The following is a 21,144-nucleotide window of genomic DNA, read 5'->3' as shown; positions in this document are numbered from 1 at the left end:
CAGCCCAGACAGACCGGAGCCCCTCCCAGCCTCCATCCCCTGTGCCCGCAATCCCCCCGGAGGGGACATCCCTGGCTGCAGAGGTGGCGTTCATATCCCTGTACGGGAGACGAAGACAGTAAGGTTTAGGAAATCAGGCAGTCCACTTGCTGGCCTCTGTGATCCGGAGCCCAGGGGAACAAGGGTGAGCATCAGCCTTGGCACAGTTTGAGGGTTCGGGTGACTAAAGGTACAGACGTGGTCCTTCCTCGGAGCTGGGGTCTATAGTCCAGGTTAAGTCGGGAGAAGTCCTGCCCTCCCCCTACCCCCTGGGGAGCACCCCTCCTGAGCGTGGGGCTGGGATAGGGGGCATACTCTGTTTCTAGATCCTTAGCCACAAGCCATGGAAACCAGGCACTTCAGCTGAAGCAGGGGAACCCCCCCACCCCAGAAAGGCATTATCCATCAGCTTTGTGTTTTGAGCTACCCAGATCTCTTAGGGATAGAAAACAAAATTCATGGGAATTCATGGGATTAGAGCAAGTCTCCACCAGAAGCCCAGGCAAACCCTCACTGTGTCACCAAGTACTAGGTGGCCACAGGGGGTCACACACTTCTGTTTGTTACCTCTGTTCCTTATTGTCCCCGCAAAGGGAGTGCCATCAGCTCTACTGGGCAGGAAGGGGACCTGGGTGCCAAGAGGCCAGGACTATTGGGACCTGCCTTGCAGCTGGACGGTGTTGGATGCAGAGCCCTCCAGCCCCTTTCCTGTCCTCCCTCCCTTCTGGGGCCTGGGGTAAGGGGTGTCCTGGGAGGCTGGGGGGCAGGGGGGGGCTCACTGGGAAGGGAACAGAGCTTCCGGGAGAGACCGGGAGCTCAGTCTGGAGGTCATATGCCCACAGGTGTATCTGATCCCTTCCTGGGAAGGGCTCATGGAAGGTCTGTCACGGCTCCTGGTGGCAGCCCCATTGCAAGCCACGTGTTTACCGGAGGTCCTGCCCAGTTGTCTCCCAGGCCTCTCTTCACACTGCCTGCCCCAGGGAGGGATCAGCATCTCCTCTGACCCTCAGGAGATGTCAGAGTCTAGAGATTGGGGCAGACATGACCCAGTCCCAGCTCAGGTGCAGGAGTGACCAGCCCCTCCTAGAGCCAGGCTGGGAAATGACTGTCTCGAGGTCCACAGGGGCCCTCAGCCTTCCGAGGCCCGGAGTCAATAAAGGCCCACAGACCCTGAAACTAGGTGCTATGTTTAATACAGGCGTCTTGCAAGGAGAGAACCTCCAGAGAACCTCAGAGCATGTGAGGGCCCACTAAAGTGGGAGGAGACTATCCTGGAGACAAGGCTGTGAGCTGGGTGCTTTGCTTCCAGCCCGCTGGCCTCCTGATTCTAAAATGAAAATAGTTACATAAAACCAACACAGTGACTAACATTTTTGGCTGTTAACACTCTAGAGTCGTGCTCAGCTCCGTTGTGGTTGGCTGACTCTCAGTGTTGAACACATAGGGACTCCTCTCCCTTCAGAAGAAGTCTTGAAGGGGGCATCCAGGAACAGCGAGTGGCTCCAGGCCTCCTTGGGATCCCAACAGCTCCTTCTGTGATCTGGCTCACCGTTATTTGTATATCCGTTCCCTGCCTTCATGAGCAATGCCTCATGGTGGCAAAATGGCTGCCACACTTCAGGATCTATGCCTTCATTCCCAGAAGGAAATAGGAAGGATGTGAAAGTCTGTACTGGTTGGGTCTGTTGGATATTTTCTTGGGAGCGCAGACGCTTTCCCAGAACACTCCTCAGAAGACTTCTTGTAAGGTCGTTGGCTGGAATGGGTCTGTGACCAGGCTGGGGAATGAAGAGTTTCACAGCCTCTATATTTGAGGAAGGTAGGGGAGAAGGGATGGATGGGGATGGGTGTTGCATGAGCCAGCCCTCAGCATGCGCTGCCTTGAGCTTAGTCCTTGGCACACTCTTACTCTCCTAAAGCCTCATGGCTGTCCAGGAAAGTGGGGCCAGTGTTCTGTTGATCCCTTTTATTTGGAGAAAATGGAATTAAATGGTATATCTGCAGGAGGAGAGCTGGCAAACCCCACACCTGATAGGGCTTTCCCCAGAGCCTACGCTCTTCCTCGCTCCGCCACCAGAGGGCTGGGTGTGCTGACCTTGCAGGACGGGGAGAGGGAGAACAGTGCATGTCCGTGCTCTGACTAGTGCACCAGTGAGGCTGCTGGGACCTCCCAGGGAGCACAGTGCACAGAGCAGAGCAGACCTGGAGGGGTTGAACACGGGCCCCTGAGAGTCTGTCTGTGGCCTGCAGGAAGCTAGGCACCATTTATTCCCATTCGTCTGAGCCGTCACACATAATCGGCAGGTGTGTTCTGTGCCAGGCTAGACCCTGGGCTCAGGGAGAAGTAGGAGCCGCAGCTTCACCTTCCAGGGTCCTGGACAACAGGCACACAGTGAGCCTTGGTGTGGTGTGGCCACAGGCCAGGGACTCACTAGGAGGGGGAGGCTCCCTGAGGCCGGCACCTGTGTGAAAGAAACAGCGGGGCCCTCCTGCGTCCGTTTCCTCTTTTTCTCAAGGACTCATAAGCAGGCCAGTGTCCCATCAGGGTGGTCTGGCATGATTCCTTCTGCCGGGCTCTATACCGTCTTTCCCCTGGCCTTGCAGGGTACCCATCCCCCATGTTCACCTGGGGTTCGGGGGCTGCCTAACCCAATGACTCCAGCCCACATTTGGGTCATTTCCTGGTGTCACAGAGCCCTGCCCTCTGCTTCCCTCCTTCCAGGTCTGGGAGATGCACAAGTCCTTCCACCCCACCCTGGCCTCCTCTCTTGGGTCCTGCAGCACAGCCCTCTGGGCCCTCCTCTTTCTGCCTCTCGGCCTTCTTCTCAGCCCAATGCAAAGCTCAGCCTTCTCCTTTGAGCCTCTGGGTAGGGATGCAAGCCCATCCTCTCCCCACTACACCCTCCCCCAGACCCAGAGCCTTGTGGCATCTGGAGGGCCAAGTTGAGTCTCTAACCCACTCATTCATTCTAAAAAGTGCATCAAGCTCCTGTGATGTACCAGGCCCTGTGCACCCCACTGGCAAACTGTGAGGAACAAGACAGATCCTGCCTCGAGGGGCATCCATTCCTACAGGAAAGATGGCCAGAAACCAGGCAAATAGACACAATAATCACAGCCTACAAAAAGTGTGACAAATAAAGCAAACCAGAGGCTGAGGCAAAGAAAGTAGGGTGCTAGAGTCTGAGGGAGGTGAGGGCATCAGCAATCTGTGGGGAAGGTGCGCCCAGAGGAGGGAACAGTAAGTGCAAAGGCCCTGAGGCAGGCTCATGGTTGGTGTGGCCCAGGAATGGTGGGGAGCCAGTTGGAGCAGCAGTATGAGCAGGGGAAGAGAAGAGTCTGAGGTCAGAGAAGTCACTGGGGGCAGAGCTCAGGGGGGTTGTGAGCCCTGGAGGGTCTTGAGCAGCAGCGTGGCACGATCCAGCTTGGTTTCTTAGGGGTCTCCCTGGCTGCCCGTGGAGAGATACTGGGGCTGGCGGGCACAGGAGAACACAGGGAGAGCGGTCAGGAGGCGTTTGCTGTGATCTGGGAGGTGGCCTTGGAGCAGGTGGTAGCATTGGACCTGGTGAGAAGAGGCTGGGCTCTGGATCTCTCTGGATTCTGGACCAGCAGCATGAGGGGTGGGACCAATAAGAGGTATGGGGAGGGATGCTGTTGGTGGTGGCCTTTGTATGGGGAAGGATGGGGAACACTGGGAGGACCGGAGGCTCAGTGGTGGGCAGCCTCGGTGGGCCTCTTGCCATCCCCTTGGCAGCTGGATGGTCTGCTGTGTGCTTTGTCATCAGAGGATGGAGAGGAGCACACAGGAGTCCAGGCAGGGGTGGGGAAAGAAGGGCTATGGAACCCCCTTCCTGGGTGGGCAGGGAAGTCACTGTGTGAGACTCGGGTGAACCTTCGGAGGGGGATGGGGTCCGCACGAACACAGAAAGTTGGGACAGAAGCCGCAGATAGCCCTAACACTCCAGAGGGGACAAGACGGCTCAGCCTGGGGATCCAGGGAGGCGGCCGATGGGGCATCCTTCCTTTTAAAGATGAGTAAGAACTTCCTAGACAGAAAAGGGTGAACACCTCCTTTTATCTTCCTCTCCCCAACCTTCCCTTCCCCCATCCCCTCTTCTCCCCCCCGCCCCGCCCCCCTCACTTGACCCCTGGCTTGTGGCCTGAGTCACTGCCCGACAGGAGTTGAGCATGTATTTCTGTCTGTCCCTCCAGAGTTGATCAGGGTCCCAAATACCTATGGGTGCTTTGCCCCCATTTGTCTGCTTGGAGGGTCTCACCGCTCCCTCTGTAGGTGGGAAGCCTAAGGCTCACAGAGGTTCAGTGACTCTGGGTCACACAGGGTCATACAAGTCATCGCTGTACCCTCCCTCACCCCACTCAGGGGGCAGGACCCCATCCCCAGCAGGGAGCAAGCCCCCACGAGGCCCTCTAGGTGTAGAACTTGTGGGATCAAGCTGCCGGGAGGTGGACATGGGCCACAGGGACATCACCATCTCTCCCATGGTGGCAGGTGACTCTGGTAGAGGGTCCTGGTCTTCCAGTTATAGGCTGTGTGACTTTGGGCCGGTTACTCACCCTCTCTGAGAGGCAGTGCCTCATCCCCAGAACAGGACAGGTGATGCCTGCTCTTGTGTTTAAGAGGCCCTTGGGCGTCCTCCTCCCCTTTCTTCCATGGTTTGTACTCATGGTGACTGTCCTCAGAGGACAGGACCCCTATACTAGGCAGTCTCCTCGGGTTGATCCCACAACAGCCCATAAGCTTTGTGCTTTTATCACTCAAGGGAGGAAGAAACTGAAGCTCAGAGAGGTATAGTCACTTGCTGAGGATCACACAACAGGGGCAGGGGTGGAACCGGGATTTGGTCCCTACAGTATGGTTTCCTTTGTCACGGTGACTGTCCCCTCTCTGGCCACAGCTCAGGGATCGGCCGTGACAGGTTGTGGGTCCTTCTAGGTGAGTGGGGCTGAGTCGGAAGGGCCATCCGGACCCTCAGGGAGATCCTTCTGGCTGCAGGGCCAGGATCCCCCCCACCCCGCCCCAGCTCACCCTGCACCTTCTCTCACTAGGTCCATGATTACCTTCGGAGCAAGCTCTGTTCCCTGTATGAAAATGACTGCATCTTTGACAAGTTTGAATGTGCCTGGAACGGGAGTGACAGGTACCCTGGGCCTGGACAGAGGCCCCGCGGCTGGGGAGGGCCTTGGCTGCTGACCCAGCATGGTGCGAATGTGCCTTGGTGCCTAACGAGCCTTGGTGAACGAAGGTGTTGAGGGGCTCCTGGGCTCAGGATAGGGTGCCACAGGTCCCTGACTACACCCACCTCCAGTCAGTCCCAGGTCCCTAGCCTCATGGCCACTTCCCCGGGGGGGCTGGGGTGAGGGATGTTCCTTTCTGGGGTGGAGAGCACATCTCACAGCCCCACCCATGTGGGAAATGGCCTAAGATGAGCTTCTGATTCCCCATTGTTGGCCTGGCCCAAGGCAGGTGCAGACCGGAAGTCCTATGCTGAAACCATAGGGTGGGGGTGGGGAGGAGGGCCCAGAAACCACAGGGATGGGCCCGGGAGGAAGCCACCTGCACACAGGCTGGCTCGGCCACAGTGTCTGGGCATAGGGGTCCCTTGGAGTTGCTGCTGACATCCTGGGGCTCACCCGGCCCAGGGGGTCTCTACGAGTCACACGGGGTCTGTCAATAACACTTAGAAAACCTGGGTAGAGACCCTGGCTTGAGAGCAGACTGACCCAGAGGGTCAGAGGGAACACCCTGCACCCTCTCCAGGCCTGTACTCAGGCCAAGCCCAGACACCTCCAATGAGGACAGGGCCTGAGCTACAGACCCTGCCATATTGGGGGCTCCCCAGTGAGCACCGGCAGTGGGTCTTGGGGTGTGGGGTCCATTAGAATCTCAGGAGAGGGACATACTGCTGGCCAGAGGGGATTCCAACACTGCTGTGTGTGTGTGTTTTCTGGGGGTTCTCCACTGACTGTGACCACTGCATGCCCTTCCTCCACGTGACCACCAGGGGGCACTCAAGCACAGGCGATGCCTGGCTCCCAAGCACCAGGAGCTGCCAAGCTTGTCCTGGTTGGTGCCCAGCCTGGAGTTAGGCTCTCTTGCCTCTCATGCCACTTCCTACCATGCACTTTACCCCTGGGGGTCCTGTCACTCCCCTCAGTGGTTCCCCCTCCACAACCAGCTCTGCTCCCGTACCCTGGAATCCTGGCGTCACTGCACCTAGCTCACTCCGGCTGTCACCTCAGATTACTGACTCAACTGAAGGTTGCCTCCTCCAGGAAGCCCTCAGGGCCCTCTCCATCTTGCCCCGCCTCCCCCAGCCTCCTGAGTTTTCCATCTGTGTCTTGGCATTTATCATGTTTTCTCTTTGACTCCATTTGCCTTCCCAGTTGGATAGGGTGCCCTTGGGGGTGTGAGTGGGGCCCAGCCCATCCTGAGCTGCTCCCTCGGGGCCTCAGGGGTGTCTAGTCAGTGGCTATTAATGTTCCGGAAGGCATAGGCGTGGGCCGCCTCTTTCCACATCATCCTGAACGCCTCCTCCAGGAATCTCTCCTTGATCTGTTCTGCCTAGGACAAAGGGATTTGGGTCAACCAGGTGTCTTCCAGTTGCAGAAGTCAGACAAGCCTAAGCTTGTTATGGGCAGGTGCAGGCAAGGCCACCCCAGGGCTCAGGTGTACCCTAGGGCCATTGCTTTCTCTGTTGTCATCTCTGTGCCTCCCTGCTTCTCACACACTGGCCCCGTCCGGTCCTGCAGCGCCCCCCACTGCTCAGAAGATGCTCCCGTGTAGTTCCTGGCACTGACCTCACCGCCCACAGCCTGCCCCATGCCTACCAGAAGTTCTCCTGGAGGGTCCTATCGGCTTGGTTCGGGTTACATGCTCACTTTTCGAGCCAGTCCGTGTGGACACGATTATTGCATACCCCGCTTGACCAGCAGGGGCACATAGAGCCCAGAGCTCCACAGTCCCTCAGCTGTCCCCAGTGCAAAGAGCCCTGGGGACAAGAGTGGTGACTGACGTCCCCACGTGCAGATGAAGAAAATGAGGGGCCCAGAGGTGACGCAACCTGCATAGACACAGTCCGGGGTAGGGGCTTTTCTCTGTTAAGGGAACCTTCTGGATTAAGGAGTGGGCCATCCTGTCCTGGCGTGGTTTGCGGCATGCTGGGACCTGGTGCTCTGAGATGAGAGAGCCCTGCCTCCCTGCACGTGGGGAGGGGACTCCCTCTTCCGCCCAGCTGTGTGGGTTGCCAGGGACTTTAGTGATGTCACTCCACCTTTCGCTCTGTGGATCAGAAGCTGGGAGGGAGGGGGCTTCAGCAGGGCCCTTCCCTGGGAACCATTCCTCGTGCTCTCTTTCCTTCCGCTTCCCTGCTTGGGGTGTCCTGTCCCAGACCTAGCCACTGGGGCTTCAGGCCAGGAGGATGATTAGAATCAAGAAATAGCATTTGGAGCTTCCTGGGCCCCACGCTGCCCTGTTTTACCAAGAATCCCATGCTCACCAGGATTTGGGGTTCCTCATTACCCCCCCTGTTATTGTTGGAAAAATCTGCATGGAGATTGTGGGGGGAGCATGTTAGGAACCGAGGTAGAATTTGAACCCAGGTGGACTGACCCGAGTCCCCACCCACAATACCGGGCTGGGGATGTGCCTTTACCCTTTAGGCCCAAGTAAAGTGCGTGGAGAGAGAAAGGCTTCTGACCCTGTGTTTTTACAGAGAGGCCAGTCACCAGCCCCTGACCACCTAATGCCTGGGGCTGCCCCGCTACATTTCTGACCCCAGTCTGATCTCCACAGCAGCTGCTCTGGACCCAGGGAGGGGAGGCTTTGGCCCCATGGGGATGTCAGACTTGCCTTCCGGCGTGGGTGTTGGAAACCACAGCTGGGCCCTGGCCTCAAGCTCCTGAGTGGGCCCCCAAGCAGGCCTGCTGTTTGGTTTTATGAGCTCCCTGAGGGGTCTGTCGCCAACAGCTGACCCCTCTCCTCTGCAGGCTCTGGAAGTGACCACCAAATAGGGCAGCTGGGGGCAGGGCGGAGGTTGCAGGGTGAGGCCGGATGAGGGAGGGGTGCCACAGCTGCTCGCCCTGGGGGAGGAGGAAAGTCCTCCTCTTGCTGGCATCTCAGGAGTGTCCCTTGAGTCCCAGGGCTGGGCACAGCAGGTGAAGAGGAGGGAGAGAAAGAGGTATGACCTTCTAATAAAGCGTGGGGCCAAGGGCATCTGGGCTCATCAGCGCTTCCTACCTGTGCATTTGCTGCCTACCTGGCAGGTGCGGTCCTTCGCTGGGACCCCGCCTGTGACAGCAGCTGATACCAGAGGACACCTGCTGTGGGAGTGAAGGGGGCATCTGGCAGGGCCACAGGAGGGTCCCCATCCCCCGCCCTTGTCTGCTGAGCCAGACAGGCCTGATGGGTTGCTGTCCTGGTTCGGGAGGTCAGAGTGCATCCCAGCTGGTGACCCCGAGGTCTGAGTTTCCCTCTCTGCAGAGTGGGGGGCAGAGTCTGTCCCTAATGTGCTTCCTGTCTGGGCAAGTATGAGCCTGGGATCTGCAGATTCCAGTCTTGGGACCGCCGAGAGTACAGGGCACCAGGGACACAGCAGAGATGGGACCCATTGCCTACGTGGCAGGACCCTGTGTCCTGTGCCTTTTGCAAGGCACAGACCAGAGCAAAGCTCAGAGGAAATCCCTGGGCAGGAGGGGAGTGCATGCGGGCCCATCGGGAGAGGGGCCTGGGGATAGCCTCCTGGAGGAGGTGCCCTCAAGTCTCAAGAAACCAGTAGGAATTTTCCCACAGAGGGTGGAAGGGCACTGGGGGAGAGGGAACAGCATGGCAGAAACCTCAGGGAAGGAAGGGCAACTGATGTGGCCATAGCTTGGTGTTGAGGACAGAGGTTAAGTCTCAGGGTGAACAAGTGCTCTTGGGCATCCCTGGGGTGGGTACAACCCCAGGGGGCTTGTCATCTCCCTGGCTGCACGAGGAGCTGACAATGAGCAGGCCACCTTGTCCCTGAATGTTCCCTCATTATTGCAACAGTTAGCCAACTACCCCCTGGCAGCCCCCCTGCCTGTCAGCCTTGGGACTCTGGCATTGGGCCATGGAGTGGACCCTCTTGCTCCCTGCCAAACCTCAGTGGCCATGCTGACATCACCTGTCCGCGGCCCCCTGCTCTGTCCTCTAGCATGGGCCTTCGGAAGCCCCAAACACGGGCGCTCCACGGGCTGGGCTGCTGGGAGCCCCCTGGACCGACTGGCATCCCTAGGTCTCCAGTGGGCTCCCTGGGGCATGACTTTCCTTGGGAGAGCAGCTCTGGGTCCCTGATTTTGTTGCCCACACTCTCCTTCCCATGGCCGGGTCCCAGCTGTGAGCCACAGTCTGAGGGAGGGCACTCGGGTGATGCCCTGGCCCAGCCCAGGGTCCTGTCGGCTGCAGTGGCCAGATGCCTGGATCCCCAGGGGCTGCCTGCTGGTGCGCCCGCCAGCCCTGGGGGCAGCCCTGTGACCTGGGCTTGGGTTCCAATGATGGGAGTCACCAGCCCGCTCCACATTCTTACAAGGGAAGGATCCATGCTACATGAGAGAGGCTCATGGGTCATAATCTGGGGGGACATCTGAGCCAACCCGGCCTTCCTGGGATGAGCTGATGTGCGAGGAGAGAAGGGGGGCTTACTTTGGGAAGGTGGGAGCAGGAGGGCCTCTCCCCACACAGCGAGCCCTGTACCTCCCCACAAGCCACTTCTTTGTCTCTACAAGCAATGGCTTTGTCCCCCCTCCCTCCAGACTGAAGTTTCAGAGGCAGAGTTACAGAACAGAAGAGAGTAGACCCATCTTGCCTTTACCTCCAGAGATATGACAGATCTCCCCAAAAGGCAGAATGGCCTGGCCGCGCCCCTTCCCCAGGCACAGCTGCAGAGAAGCCGTCCTGTCCCCTTCCCCCACCACCCAGGGTCAGGTGCAGGGGGCACTAGGCAGCCTTCTGCTCTCCTAGGACTCCCCCCAGGGGTCTTTGTGAAGGCCTGGGACCCTCATATCTGCATATGCCCCTAGAGCACCTGTGGGGGGGGTACTTCTGAACTTGCAGGTGTGGCAGTGAACAAGAGAAGCTTCTGGTCCTTCCTTCCCTGCTCTTTACAGAGCATATGCTACCTTCTCCTCAAGCCTCAGGCCCTGGGGGCTCCACTTGGTCCAGTTCTGTTTGGCTGCGGCTGAGGGTCGGCATTTGCTCCTCCAGTCAGGCCAGGCCAGGCCCTGGGACTCAGACCAGACACATTTACCCTGGGCAGCCGCAGGCGCTTGCCCACAGTGGTTAGCGCCACAAGGTGTCCCCCGGCCTGCCCCTCAGTCTCTGTCTCTGTCAGCTTTTCTCCCCTCACCCCTCAGGCCTGGTAACAAAATCTTCAAATGTTCCAGCCCCAGGGCTCAGCACTTTCTTCGTGGTTCCCTTAGAATCTTCCAGAATGTTTGTGCATAATCTCTTTATGGAGCTCTTCTCCAATCACCCACTCAGCCTGTGCCCTCTGCTGGGATCCAGGCAACCCCCGCCTGGGTCTACCTGGACACCCCAGGAATGTTGCAGAAGAACTGCTTTTGGGAGGAAGTTTTCCATCTGCACTGCCCCCCAAGCACCCCACCCTCCCAGTCTCACAACACAAGGTCTGACAAAGCAGTTTGGGCGGCAGGGCGAGGAGACACCCGATGCTGGCATGGCAGATCGTGGACTCTGGTGCAAAGCCTCGCCTCGTGGGTGCGGGCCATCAGGACCGCAAGCCTGGGGTGGGCAGGGAGGCCCCGAAGCTGCTCGTGGGTGGGAACCCAGGGCCTCTGCTTTCCTCTGGGGAACTGATGGCCCAGATTCACCAGGCCCCCAGAACTCGAGATCCTTCCTGGGAAGGATTGGAACTCCAAGGGGCCACCCTCTCAGTGAGAAAGGAGCTAGACAGTTGTCCGTCCAGCCCCTGATCCCTGCCAAGACGTTCGCTCCCCTCAGTCGGGTCCAGGAGCCAGGCGGCTGCAAGGTTGTCCCCACTGTGCACTCTCCTCACCACCATCTAGAAGGGGCTAACCCTAAGATATGACCCATAGGCGAGGGGACAGTGTGACTCCTGATCACAGCGTTCTGTTCCTGGCTCCAGTAGAGATGCTGCAGGGAGGGAGGCCCGGGTCTATGCTCCCCGCATCTGTTTGCCACCCCACATTCGCCCACGGAAGGGAACATGTTACAAGAAGCGAGTCACCTTCACCCTGTGACTCAGCATCATCCGCTCCCCCTCGCCCCTGCCCGGATCTCCATGAGCATCTGACCTCCCACAGCCCAGGGGTCTGATACGAGAATGTCTCCTGGTCTGTCCGGGGGAACATCTGTCTCCAGCATCTCCCTGCCCTGCATTGTTCCCCTGACTTGGGTGATCCTGAAAACACGGTGTACGTGCAAAACCCTTGCTAACTAGGGGTCCACGGAGCTCTGTCTTGGAGCAGTGACACCTCCAAGAAACACGTTCAGCTTCCAAAGGGAGAAAGGAATTCCAACTGTATGCACCCGCTGAAGAACGTTCTAGGGCACCTCATTTCCTAGAGTCCCCTCCCTCCCTCCTCACTTACTTTGCCCCCCGCTCCCTGCCTGACTGCTCCAGGGCCTCTCTGGGGCCAAACCCCAAAACCCCTTCTCTAGGCCCGGGCCCCCATAGCTGGCATTCTGGCGGTCCCAGCTCCCACCGTGCAGACTGACCGCCAAGCCCCAGGACCCCCCTCTCCTTGGGAGAGGTGGGGGAAGAGAAACGGAGGGGATCACCAATGTCAGATTCTCTAGCTGGACATGGCGGTGTGTGAACACCTACACAGCCCAGGGTGCAAAGGGCGTTTAGTCACTCAGCTACTCAGAACAGGAGAGTGCCGGGACACCATGGTGAAGGGCTTGGCAGGTGGGGACCAGGCGGCCCTGGGATGGCCTTGGAGTCTGCAGTTGGGCAGGGCTTCTGTGTTGATTTGCCCTCCGCTTTCCCTCTGCTGGTGCCTCATCTCTCTGGGAGGCCAGGCCCCTCTCTCCTGGAGGAAAGGGAGAGTACAGGAGAACTTTCTCCGTGGTGTCCGGGCGGAGTGTCAAGGGGTCTTAACTCTGGGCTGCGGAGCCTGTGAGGAATAAAGGTGGGAGGTGGGGACTGGGACCCATCTCTGCCCCCCCCAGGGGGTGGGGTCCTGCAGCCCCTGGGTCTGTCCCTGGAGACGTGGCACGTGTCCCCCCTCCATATCCTCCCCTCCTGACGCCCGTCCTCCTCCTGCCAGTGTCATCATGACTGGGGCCTACAACAACTTCTTCCGCATGTTTGACCGGAACACCAAGCGGGACGTGACCCTGGAGGCGTCGAGGGAGAGCAGCAAGCCCCGGGCCGTGCTCAAGCCACGGCGCGTGTGCGTGGGCGGCAAGCGCAGGCGGGACGACATCAGTGTGGACAGCCTGGACTTCACCAAGAAGATCCTGCACACGGCCTGGCACCCGGCCGAGAACATCATCGCCATCGCAGCTACCAACAACCTGTACATCTTCCAGGACAAGGTGAACTCCGAGATGCACTAGGTGGGCACAGAGCCCCGTCTGGGATATGACCACCGAGCGGCCCAGCCAGGCTGCCTCTGCTGGCCACGCTCTCTGTTTGGAAACAGGAGTCAGGAGGGTTCACAGCCACGGACCTTGAAATGGGCGTGATCGTCGCCTTGGGGTCCTGGCCCTTCATTCCCGTCCTTAACCGTGTGCTGCCTGCTCCACGATTAGGACTTGGACTTCTCCAGGCTCACACTTCACTTCTTCCAGCAGCAACTCTGAGGGGAAGCAGGCGCCCTGAGAACACCCCTCCCCGCCAGGGGGCCCCAGATCAGGGCTCTGGGGACAGAGGACAGGACGGACTCAAACAAGCCAGCCAGGGATTCTTTTGATTATCAGTGGAGCAATTTTCACTGTCTCAGAGCCGAGGGTCTTCCCTTGGCTTTTTGAATCATGAATTCATGCTGAGAATTGGCAGGTGCAAGCTGCTCTTTTAGACTGTTTTAAGTCTTTCAATACCCCAGGTCCGGCGTTTCCAGAGAGGAGAGGGGGGCAGTGAAACCCACCCGTGCGTGTGCCTGTCCTCCTCACCATGTCCCTAACCTTTGCTGAGCACGGGCCAGGGGCCAGACATGGTGCTCGGCCCATTAGGTGCGTGTGTGGATTCAGTCCCCTCTCCACGGGGCTCTGCTGTCCCGCATCAGGGTCACTGGGCGCCTCGTGGGAGCTCACGAGGGCTCTGTCTGTGACTCTGGAAGGTGGGTGTCTGTTCACTTACTCCGTTCACTTACACCAGCCCCTCATTGAGTACTGGGCTTTGCCAGGTGCCAGGGACAAAAGGTGAAGAATTGTCCTTCCTACTCTGCACACGAGGCAGCGGGCCCTGACAGCATGAACAGTCGGTCAAAGGCACGCACCGAACAAGTGGTAGAGTCAGGAATCCTGGGCAGGTCTTCACGCACACTGCCTGCTTTCTGACTCACCATGTCAGCTACTCGCGTTAAAGCAGCATTCTTGTGTGGAAGGTTCTGGAAACACCCCTTCATCTTGGGGGGCTCGGCAGAGCACATGGGTAATGACGAGGGTCCAGCGGGGTGACCCGAGCTGCAGCACGGAGAATGGAGAAGACCCCGGTGGTGCCAAGCTCTGTGTGGTGACTTCAGACCCCCCCGACACCTCGGGGGCGCCTTGCTGCACCCATCTCTCTACCCCAGCCCCTTGTTCGGGTGCACTGAGCTGCCTCCAGGAGGAACTTGCATGTTAGGACCATTTCAAGATACATTTTCGTTAATGACCCGGCCTCGGAGGACTCTTTCCTGAGGGCCACAGAGAATGCTGTGCTCCTGCTGCACAGATGTGGATACCGGCTCTGCCCACCCTGCCCAATCATTCTCCCCGTGTGTGATTACAGTGAACCACTGGCTGTGCGTGGCATTCAGAGAACAGAGCGTGGAGCCCGAAGCCAACATTTTTTTTTTTTTTTACAAGATGTAACCAACCCAGGAAACAGACCCACCCGAGATTTTTCTCAGTGGACAGCGATATACTGTCGTGTGTGTCAAAGCACAAAACGCATGTGCATTCACTTCCAGCCATATGATATTTACACAAGGAAATGGGTCCATTGTTTCGTTTTGGTTTTTTGTTTTTGTTTTTCAAATCAACATGAATGAAGAATGTTTGTTTCTCTATCACTGTAAAATCCAGGTGACCTGGACAGTATTATATGTACATAATCTATTCTAATTAAAATTAACAATCACAGGATTGGATTCCTTTTTTTCTCCCTTTGTAAAGAGGTTCAAGAATGTGGTACCTTGTATAGAAATCTCGTTGAAGCCAAAATCCAGCTCTGAGGGCCTTACACAATTACACGGATATTTGGCACAATCCATTTCCCTTTGTGATTCAGACACTAAGATAAGACTTTGCCTTTGCAGCTGGAGGTTACTGTCAGATCATAGAGTTCACACTATCTACAGAGTACGCCTCTTAACACTGCGTTCAGAGAAGGTCTTAATACAGTTCCTGGTTCTTTACTTCTCTTTTACACTTTGGATACCAAACCAAAAAGGAAAAGAAAGAAAGAAAATGATCTTAGAGGAAAAGCATGTCTTCAGATCCCTGAAAATCATGATGTCCAAAGCAAGTTGTGAATAATGACACATGTTGGGGGGGAGGGGCAAGACTAGTCACAGAGATGGGCCAGTAAGATAGTCACTCTGCTTCTTACTCTGTTTAAATTTTCTGCTCTTCTTGAATGTATGAGCATTCACATAGTCATTGTGAAGTTGTTGGGTCGTTCTGTTTTTATTCTAATACTCCAAGGACTGAGCTCTTGGTGGCGTTGGGTACGTGGTGGTAGGTAGACAGACCTAATCACTTTGGATTCTATAGCTCATGGGTGCATTCTGGTTTTCTTTGGTATCTCAGATTATCCAACTGTTGAATAAAATTATAAATATGTTAATACCAGCTTTTTCAAATAAAATAACAAATGTTACATTGAACACGAGACTCAGGATGCCATTTTTTGCAAATGAGGCCAAGCCCAGGGCGGTGGGTACAGGTTCATCTCCAGGCTCTGCAACCTCTAGCTCTTAAAATAGTTTGTAACCTTTCTGAGCTCTGATTTCATCTCTGGAGAAATGGATCTAACTGCATGAATCGGACAGTGTCGACAAAGCCATGTCTGGCACATAAGTTCTCAATAAGTGATCATTTGCTTTGCCCCTTTTTTGGATTTGTTTTGAAGCAGGTGCACATAGCCCACCATGATTTCCAGTATTCTCACTCTGTTTTGATCTTTTTCACCCCCACATCAGCATGAGGGTATGGTACAGATGAGGACATGCAGGTCCAGGGAAGTTAAGGAATTAGCTCGAGGTCATACAGCTAGCATGTGCTGGAGCGGGTTTCAAGCTTGGCCTACGAAAGTCCTAGAGCATCCCTTCCTCCCTAGCAGCACCACCCAACAAGTGCCTCGGGTCCCAGGGAATGGGACCATGGGAGGAGAGACATCATAGGACATCTGATTGATTCTAGAATCCAGAGGGGCCCAGCCTGGCCTGCTACAGTGGCTGAGATAAGCCAAAGAATTTGTGGGGCTTTGTGCCCCGCCCTCCCCCCACAGTTTCTCAGCACCCTTCCTGGGAGCCCCAGGTCTCCCCCATCTCCTTTGCAGATGGCACTTTATGCTTCTGATGCAGCAGGAGGAAGACAGATGCTGTTTGGGTGGGTCCTGCCGGTGGGGCACTCACTGGCTAAGTTCTTCATGACCCTGGACAGAGTGTTGGGTCGGGGGAGAAAGCTCCCTGGCTGTGCATCCTGGGACTAGGCTGCTGTCTCTGAACCACATGTGTATCTGGGGGGCAATGCCACTCCTCCGTGTTGTTGGGACAACGGACACAATAATGAAACTGCAACACTGAGCCATGTGGGACTGTCCCCGGGCTGCACATACACTGTCTCATTCACACGTGTTACCGTGTCAGACCCACGCACTGTGCTTCATATCATCTCTTTTGCAGGGGAGACGGGAGTCCCGTTGTTATACCCACTTTATAGATGCAGAACTGGGGTTCAGAGAGCTGAAGTGATTTGACCTGGGCCCAAATTCACAGGACCAAGGAGTGGTGGAGTCCCCAGAGTAGTTACCTGAATCCCAGGAGATTTAGGACACCTGCCCAAGGCCACCACCCACAAGCCAAGGACCACGCTAGTGACCGCTGATGGCTACTAGCTCCATGCCAGGCACTGCGTTCAGCCCTTTGCATTCATTATTTCATGTCACAGTAGACCCACGTGGTAGGTAACATTGCTGCTCCTGTTCTAGAAATGAGGAACTTGAGGCTCAGAGGGGTCCTTGCCCAGGACCACACAGCAAAGGCATAGCTGGAACCCAGGTGTCTAAGACTTTTGTCCTGTGCTGTTGTAGGTTCTAGAGCTGGGGTATGACTCAATCTTGTCTTGACCTCAGTGCCCAGTTCTCCCGACATCGAAACCCCTATGCCAAAGGGTGGTCGACGGCATGAGGTCTGCAAAATCAAGAGAAAGCTCTAGGATTTCTGCTGGTACTAGATTCCTTAATTATATGCTGCCCCAGAGTTGCCGCATTGGGAACTGCTGCTGCTTTTCACTGAAAGGGAGCCCCGTTGCCAAAATTCACATAGACTGATTTTAACCTAAACATGAAGTCCTCCAGGTTGGAAAGTGCCTGGGGAATGCGTGTCCAGGGGTCAGAGTAGCTGTAAGAGCTGGATGGGGGTGGGGGGGTCAGTGTGGGGAGCCCTGCTGCGATCAGGGGCCTGCTGGGCACTTCCTTGTTCATCTTCCCCAATCCAGAGAGGAACCCATGAGGAAGTGAGGCTCAGAGCCCAAGTCACATAACTGTTGGCTGGTGGGATGGTGATGCTCAGACCCACCCTCAAGCAGGACAACAGGGAGTCTCTGATCAGGAGGGCAAATGATTTTGGCGGGAGCGTGGGCTTGAAGAGAGAGGACTGGGGGCCAGCATCCATGACCCCACAGCATCTTTTCAACCTAACTTAGCTCTGGGCTGACTTGGAACATTGCCACGACCCCATGGACAGAAACCCGTGCTTGCCTTAAGCTTCCGTGAAGTAAACTGAGGCTGGAATGGTCAAACATCTAGAAAAATACGACTGATTAAAGTAAGGGAAAAATGTGGGGCCACCCCCCTTGGCCAGCAATTCCAACAGCCTAGGAGACTTCATGACAACCTTCAAAGGCACCTGGGGACTTTTAAGGGGTTTGGGGGTGAGATTCTGGAAGAGGCAGGGCTGCTGGTCTGGGGTGAGCTGGGGGTGCAGCCCCAGGAGACCCGGGTTCAAGCCGAGGTTTCGTCGCAGCCTCGTCACTGACCAGCATATAGGTTGCATCTGTTATATACTGCAGCATAACAAACAGACCCCCAGTGTAGTAGATTGAAACAGTGACATTTATGGTCTCATGTGGTTTCTGAGTGTTGGGAATCAGGCATCGATGAGCTGGGTGTTTCTGGCTCAGGGCATCATTCATCTCTGAGAATGTACTGGGATGGAGGTTCTGTTTCCAGGGTCACTTACGTCGCTGGAGGCTTTGGTTCCATGCCGCATGGGGGTCTCCCCAAGGCTGTTCCCAGCACGATCTACTCACACAGGGTGACTGATCCAGGAGAGAGACAGCACCCACGTGGAAAGTCACAGTCTTTCTGTACTCACTAACATGCCACCTTGAAAGGGTTACAAAGCCCGATCCTGGTGGCATGGGGCGAGAAGCTGTGGCAGGTGGTGGGGGTCACCAGGGGCCATCTGGAAGCTGGCTGCCACAGGGGTCCCAACAACCCACCGCACTTCTCTGAGCCCAGGGTTCATTTATAAAGTGGTGACAGTAACGACCACATGAAGGGTTTCTGGGAGACTCAAGTGGGCGGATGTCCACAAAGCCACCATCACTGCGTCTGGCTCATGGGAGGGGCTGTATCCCCACCCCTTGTCCTGCGTCCAAGTGGCCTCCTAGGCAAGACCGGGGTGGGGGCAGAAGGTGAGCTGACCCCCTCACCGCTGGTCTCCTGGGTGTTCTCAGGGTCAGGTGCCCCTTAGCCTCGCCCGGGAGCTCTCCCAAACCCCATGGCCCAGCCATCAGCACCTCGGGCCAGGATTCATTCAGCATAGGAACTTTCTAAAGCTCATCAGAAGTGGGGTGTCTGGGTGGTTCAGTTGGCTGAGCAGCTGACTCTGGCTTTTGGCTTGGTTGTCCTCTCAGGGTCATGGGATCGAGCCCAGTGTCCGGCTCCGTGCTGAGCGTGGAGTCTGCTTGCCCCTCTCCCTCTGTCCCTCCCCCCACTTTCTCTTTCTTGCACTTGCTCAGTCTCTCTTGATAGAACAAATAAATTAATAAAATCTTTAAAAAATATAAAGCTCATCAGAGGACTTAACCGTCCTAAAGAGAGAAGTTATTCTGTTAATTAAATAAGAAAACAGTGCCTTTCTGGAGAGCAGGGAAAGCAAATGATCTCTATTTTGTTGGAGGGAAGCTAAAAGCTGTTTGGTGGGGGGCAGTTGATTTTCACCACTCCTGAAAAGAAAGACCTGGTACCCCAGTCTTCTGTTTCTCCCAGACCACTTTCTGGGCCACCTGCAGAAGTTAACCACGTGAGGAAAACTTGAACAAAGGCTTATCAGCTCTGGGGCCGTTTCCTAGCAACAGAAAAGCTTTTCGTGTTCTAAATAATTGCTCAAGTCGTGAGAGATTCATTTCAAACAGTCGTGTCCTTTGTAAAAAAAAAAAGAAAGAAAGAAAAGAAACCAAAAAAAAACACACAAAGTCCCATTTTCTCTACCTGGAGACTGTTCACATTCCCACAGGGCCCATGCAGTCAGCTGACATGATGAACTTCAGGGAGGGACTGAAATCTGCAAAAGGCAGCGGCAGTATTAGGACAAAAGTAAAAGTGAAAATGGAAAGGAATCCATGATTAAAATTACGCAAAAAAAAATCTAAACGTGCAAAATAGATAGGAATGTTTGGAGCAGTGACTTGTCTGTTTAACCCCTTTAAAGCCTACGAGAGGGGCTGATGATCGTCTTGTTCATAAATGTGCCAAATAAGAGCAAACTTCACCTTGGAAGGGTCACCTGTTCTTTTGGCAAATCTACGTAATCATTCGCCCGACGGAGGGCTTTGGAGAACCCACTGTGTGAGCAGTGGTGATGCCCTATGGCTCCGAGCCAGGACACTGGAGCCCAGCTGCTGGGACTCACATCCCGGCTTGGTGGTGGATCCTTGGGGATGTTACTCCCAACCTCCCCCCTCCATGCTTCTTCTCAGTTTACTCATCTGCAAAGCACGGAGAATGACGGTTATCTAGCTCGGGGAGGTTGTGTCGGATCAAGAAGAAAGTCTTTGCTGAAGTGGTCTCAGCCCCTAGCCCAAGCTCCCTGGGAGCCCGTTAAGGACATCAGCGCTGGTCCCTCTGACTGTGACCCCTCCCCCACCTTCATTGCAGCCCCTGCCACCCCTGGGAGGACACTGGGGCAGTGGGTGCCTGTGCTGGGAATGAGGAAGAATCTCGATGAGGGAGAGATGGGGGGAGGGAGCGTGGGGAGGTGGTGGGTGGCTGGATGGTGTCACCTGCCCCTCTGGTCCTGGGGTTGCTGTGGGACATGTGACCTCCAAGAGCCAGGAGAATGGCCCATGAGGCCCACATGAGCCCAGTGACTGCTGAGTGTCCATGATGGCTTCACTCCACAAGGCTGGCAAGAGCCAGCAGACACAGAACGTGCCTCTGTCCTTAAGGCTGCTGCCCAGAAGTTGCCTGTGTTCGCTCCCATCCCTCCCAGTGGCCAGAAATGGACTGGACAATGCGTAATTTCTCGGGTGGCTGCGGGTCCGGCTCCAAGTCAGGTGCCACCACCATAGGAGGGGACTTGGGGGAGGCACACAGAGCGGTTGTGTCTGCAGAAATTTGGGATGGTGTGCCTTCCCTCCAGGGCTTGTGCCCAAACAACTCCCAGAGAAGCCGGAGTCAGCCAGAAGCCACGGCATTTCTGTGACCTGCCACCAAAGGTGTGACTGTCGCCAGGTCCCATGGGCCTGCTTCTAGGATAGCAGTGTCAGCACCTGGTGACTGTCCCACAGGTTAATGACACACTCAGGACAAACAATGGCCACTTTCTGGGGCAGATCCAGGGAGGAGTCGGGGCTGCAGGGCCAGGGTCCTGGGTGTGACCTTTGGCCTGAGGGCAGGTGCAGTTGAGGCCCCAGGAAGAGGGGGAGGGAGGAGCAGGGTCCTGACATGCAGCTTGGCTCTTGCTGGAGAGCTGCGAGCCTCTGTGTGGCTGACCTGGGAGGGGGTGGGGGCGGCAGGGAGTTTTAGAAAAAGAAGGAAAAAATCTCCCTTTTAAGGATGAGAAGCAGAGCAGGAAGGGCCTGGGAGTGGGGTCTCAGGAGCCATCCTGTGGGCACAGGGAGTGGGGAGTTCCCTGACTGCTGGCCAAGGGCAGTGGGTGCCAGGACCCTGTCGCTGGCCCACCTCTGACACCCTGTTCCTCCTGCTTGGGTGGGCTTGTACCATCAAAGAGCCTGGGCCTGGTGCCCCTGCGTGGCTTGGTCACTTAAGTGTCTGACTCTTGGTTTCTGCTCAGGTCATGAGCTCAGGGTCCTGAGATGGAGCCCTGTGTCAGACTCTGTGCTCAGTGAGGAGTCTGCTTCTCTCCATTTCCCTCCCCCTTTGCATGCCCCCCACCCCTTCCTTGCTCTCAAAAACAAACAAAAACAAAAACAAGAGCCTGGGCTTGTTTCTCTCAGCAAGCTGGGGGAGCTGGGGAGAATGGGCCCTGGGATGGGCAGCACGTGGGAGGGGCCCCCCAGGGACAGAATGGAGGAGGCAGCCGGGAAGTGAAAAAGATAAGCGGGAAGAGTCCTCAGGTGCTGGGTTCAAGGAGACACAGAGAGATCGGGGCATCAGTCGAGGCCCAAGGAACATCCCTGGGCCGGGGTGTCAGAAGACAGACCACCAGGTTCTGGTGACAGCTGGGTGGTCCACAATGCTAAGC

At 56.3% G+C, this 21,144-nt stretch overlaps 1 protein-coding gene across 2 annotated transcripts in view; it reads left to right on the top strand.

Moving 5' to 3' along the window:
- The window catches only part of PPP2R2C (protein phosphatase 2 regulatory subunit Bgamma), a 127,197-nt gene extending 112,101 nt beyond the window's left edge, over nucleotides 1-15,096 (top strand). For both annotated transcript variants that reach the window (XM_044226240.1, XM_044226241.1), the window contains exons 8-9: nucleotides 5,107-5,198; nucleotides 12,331-15,096. In XM_044226240.1, coding sequence (XP_044082175.1) covers nucleotides 5,107-5,198; nucleotides 12,331-12,622 — 384 coding nt within the window. In that variant the 3' untranslated portion in view covers nucleotides 12,623-15,096. The remainder of the gene's footprint in view (nucleotides 1-5,106; nucleotides 5,199-12,330) is intronic.
- Nucleotides 15,097-21,144: the final 6,048 nt, after the last annotated feature.

Source organism: Neovison vison, chromosome 11 (genome assembly GCF_020171115.1).
Source record: "Neovison vison isolate M4711 chromosome 11, ASM_NN_V1, whole genome shotgun sequence".
In the NCBI taxonomy this organism is placed as follows: domain Eukaryota; kingdom Metazoa; phylum Chordata; class Mammalia; order Carnivora; family Mustelidae; genus Neogale; species Neogale vison.
The sequence above is the reverse complement of the archived record's forward strand: the minus strand, read 5'-3'. Positions and strand labels throughout refer to the sequence as shown.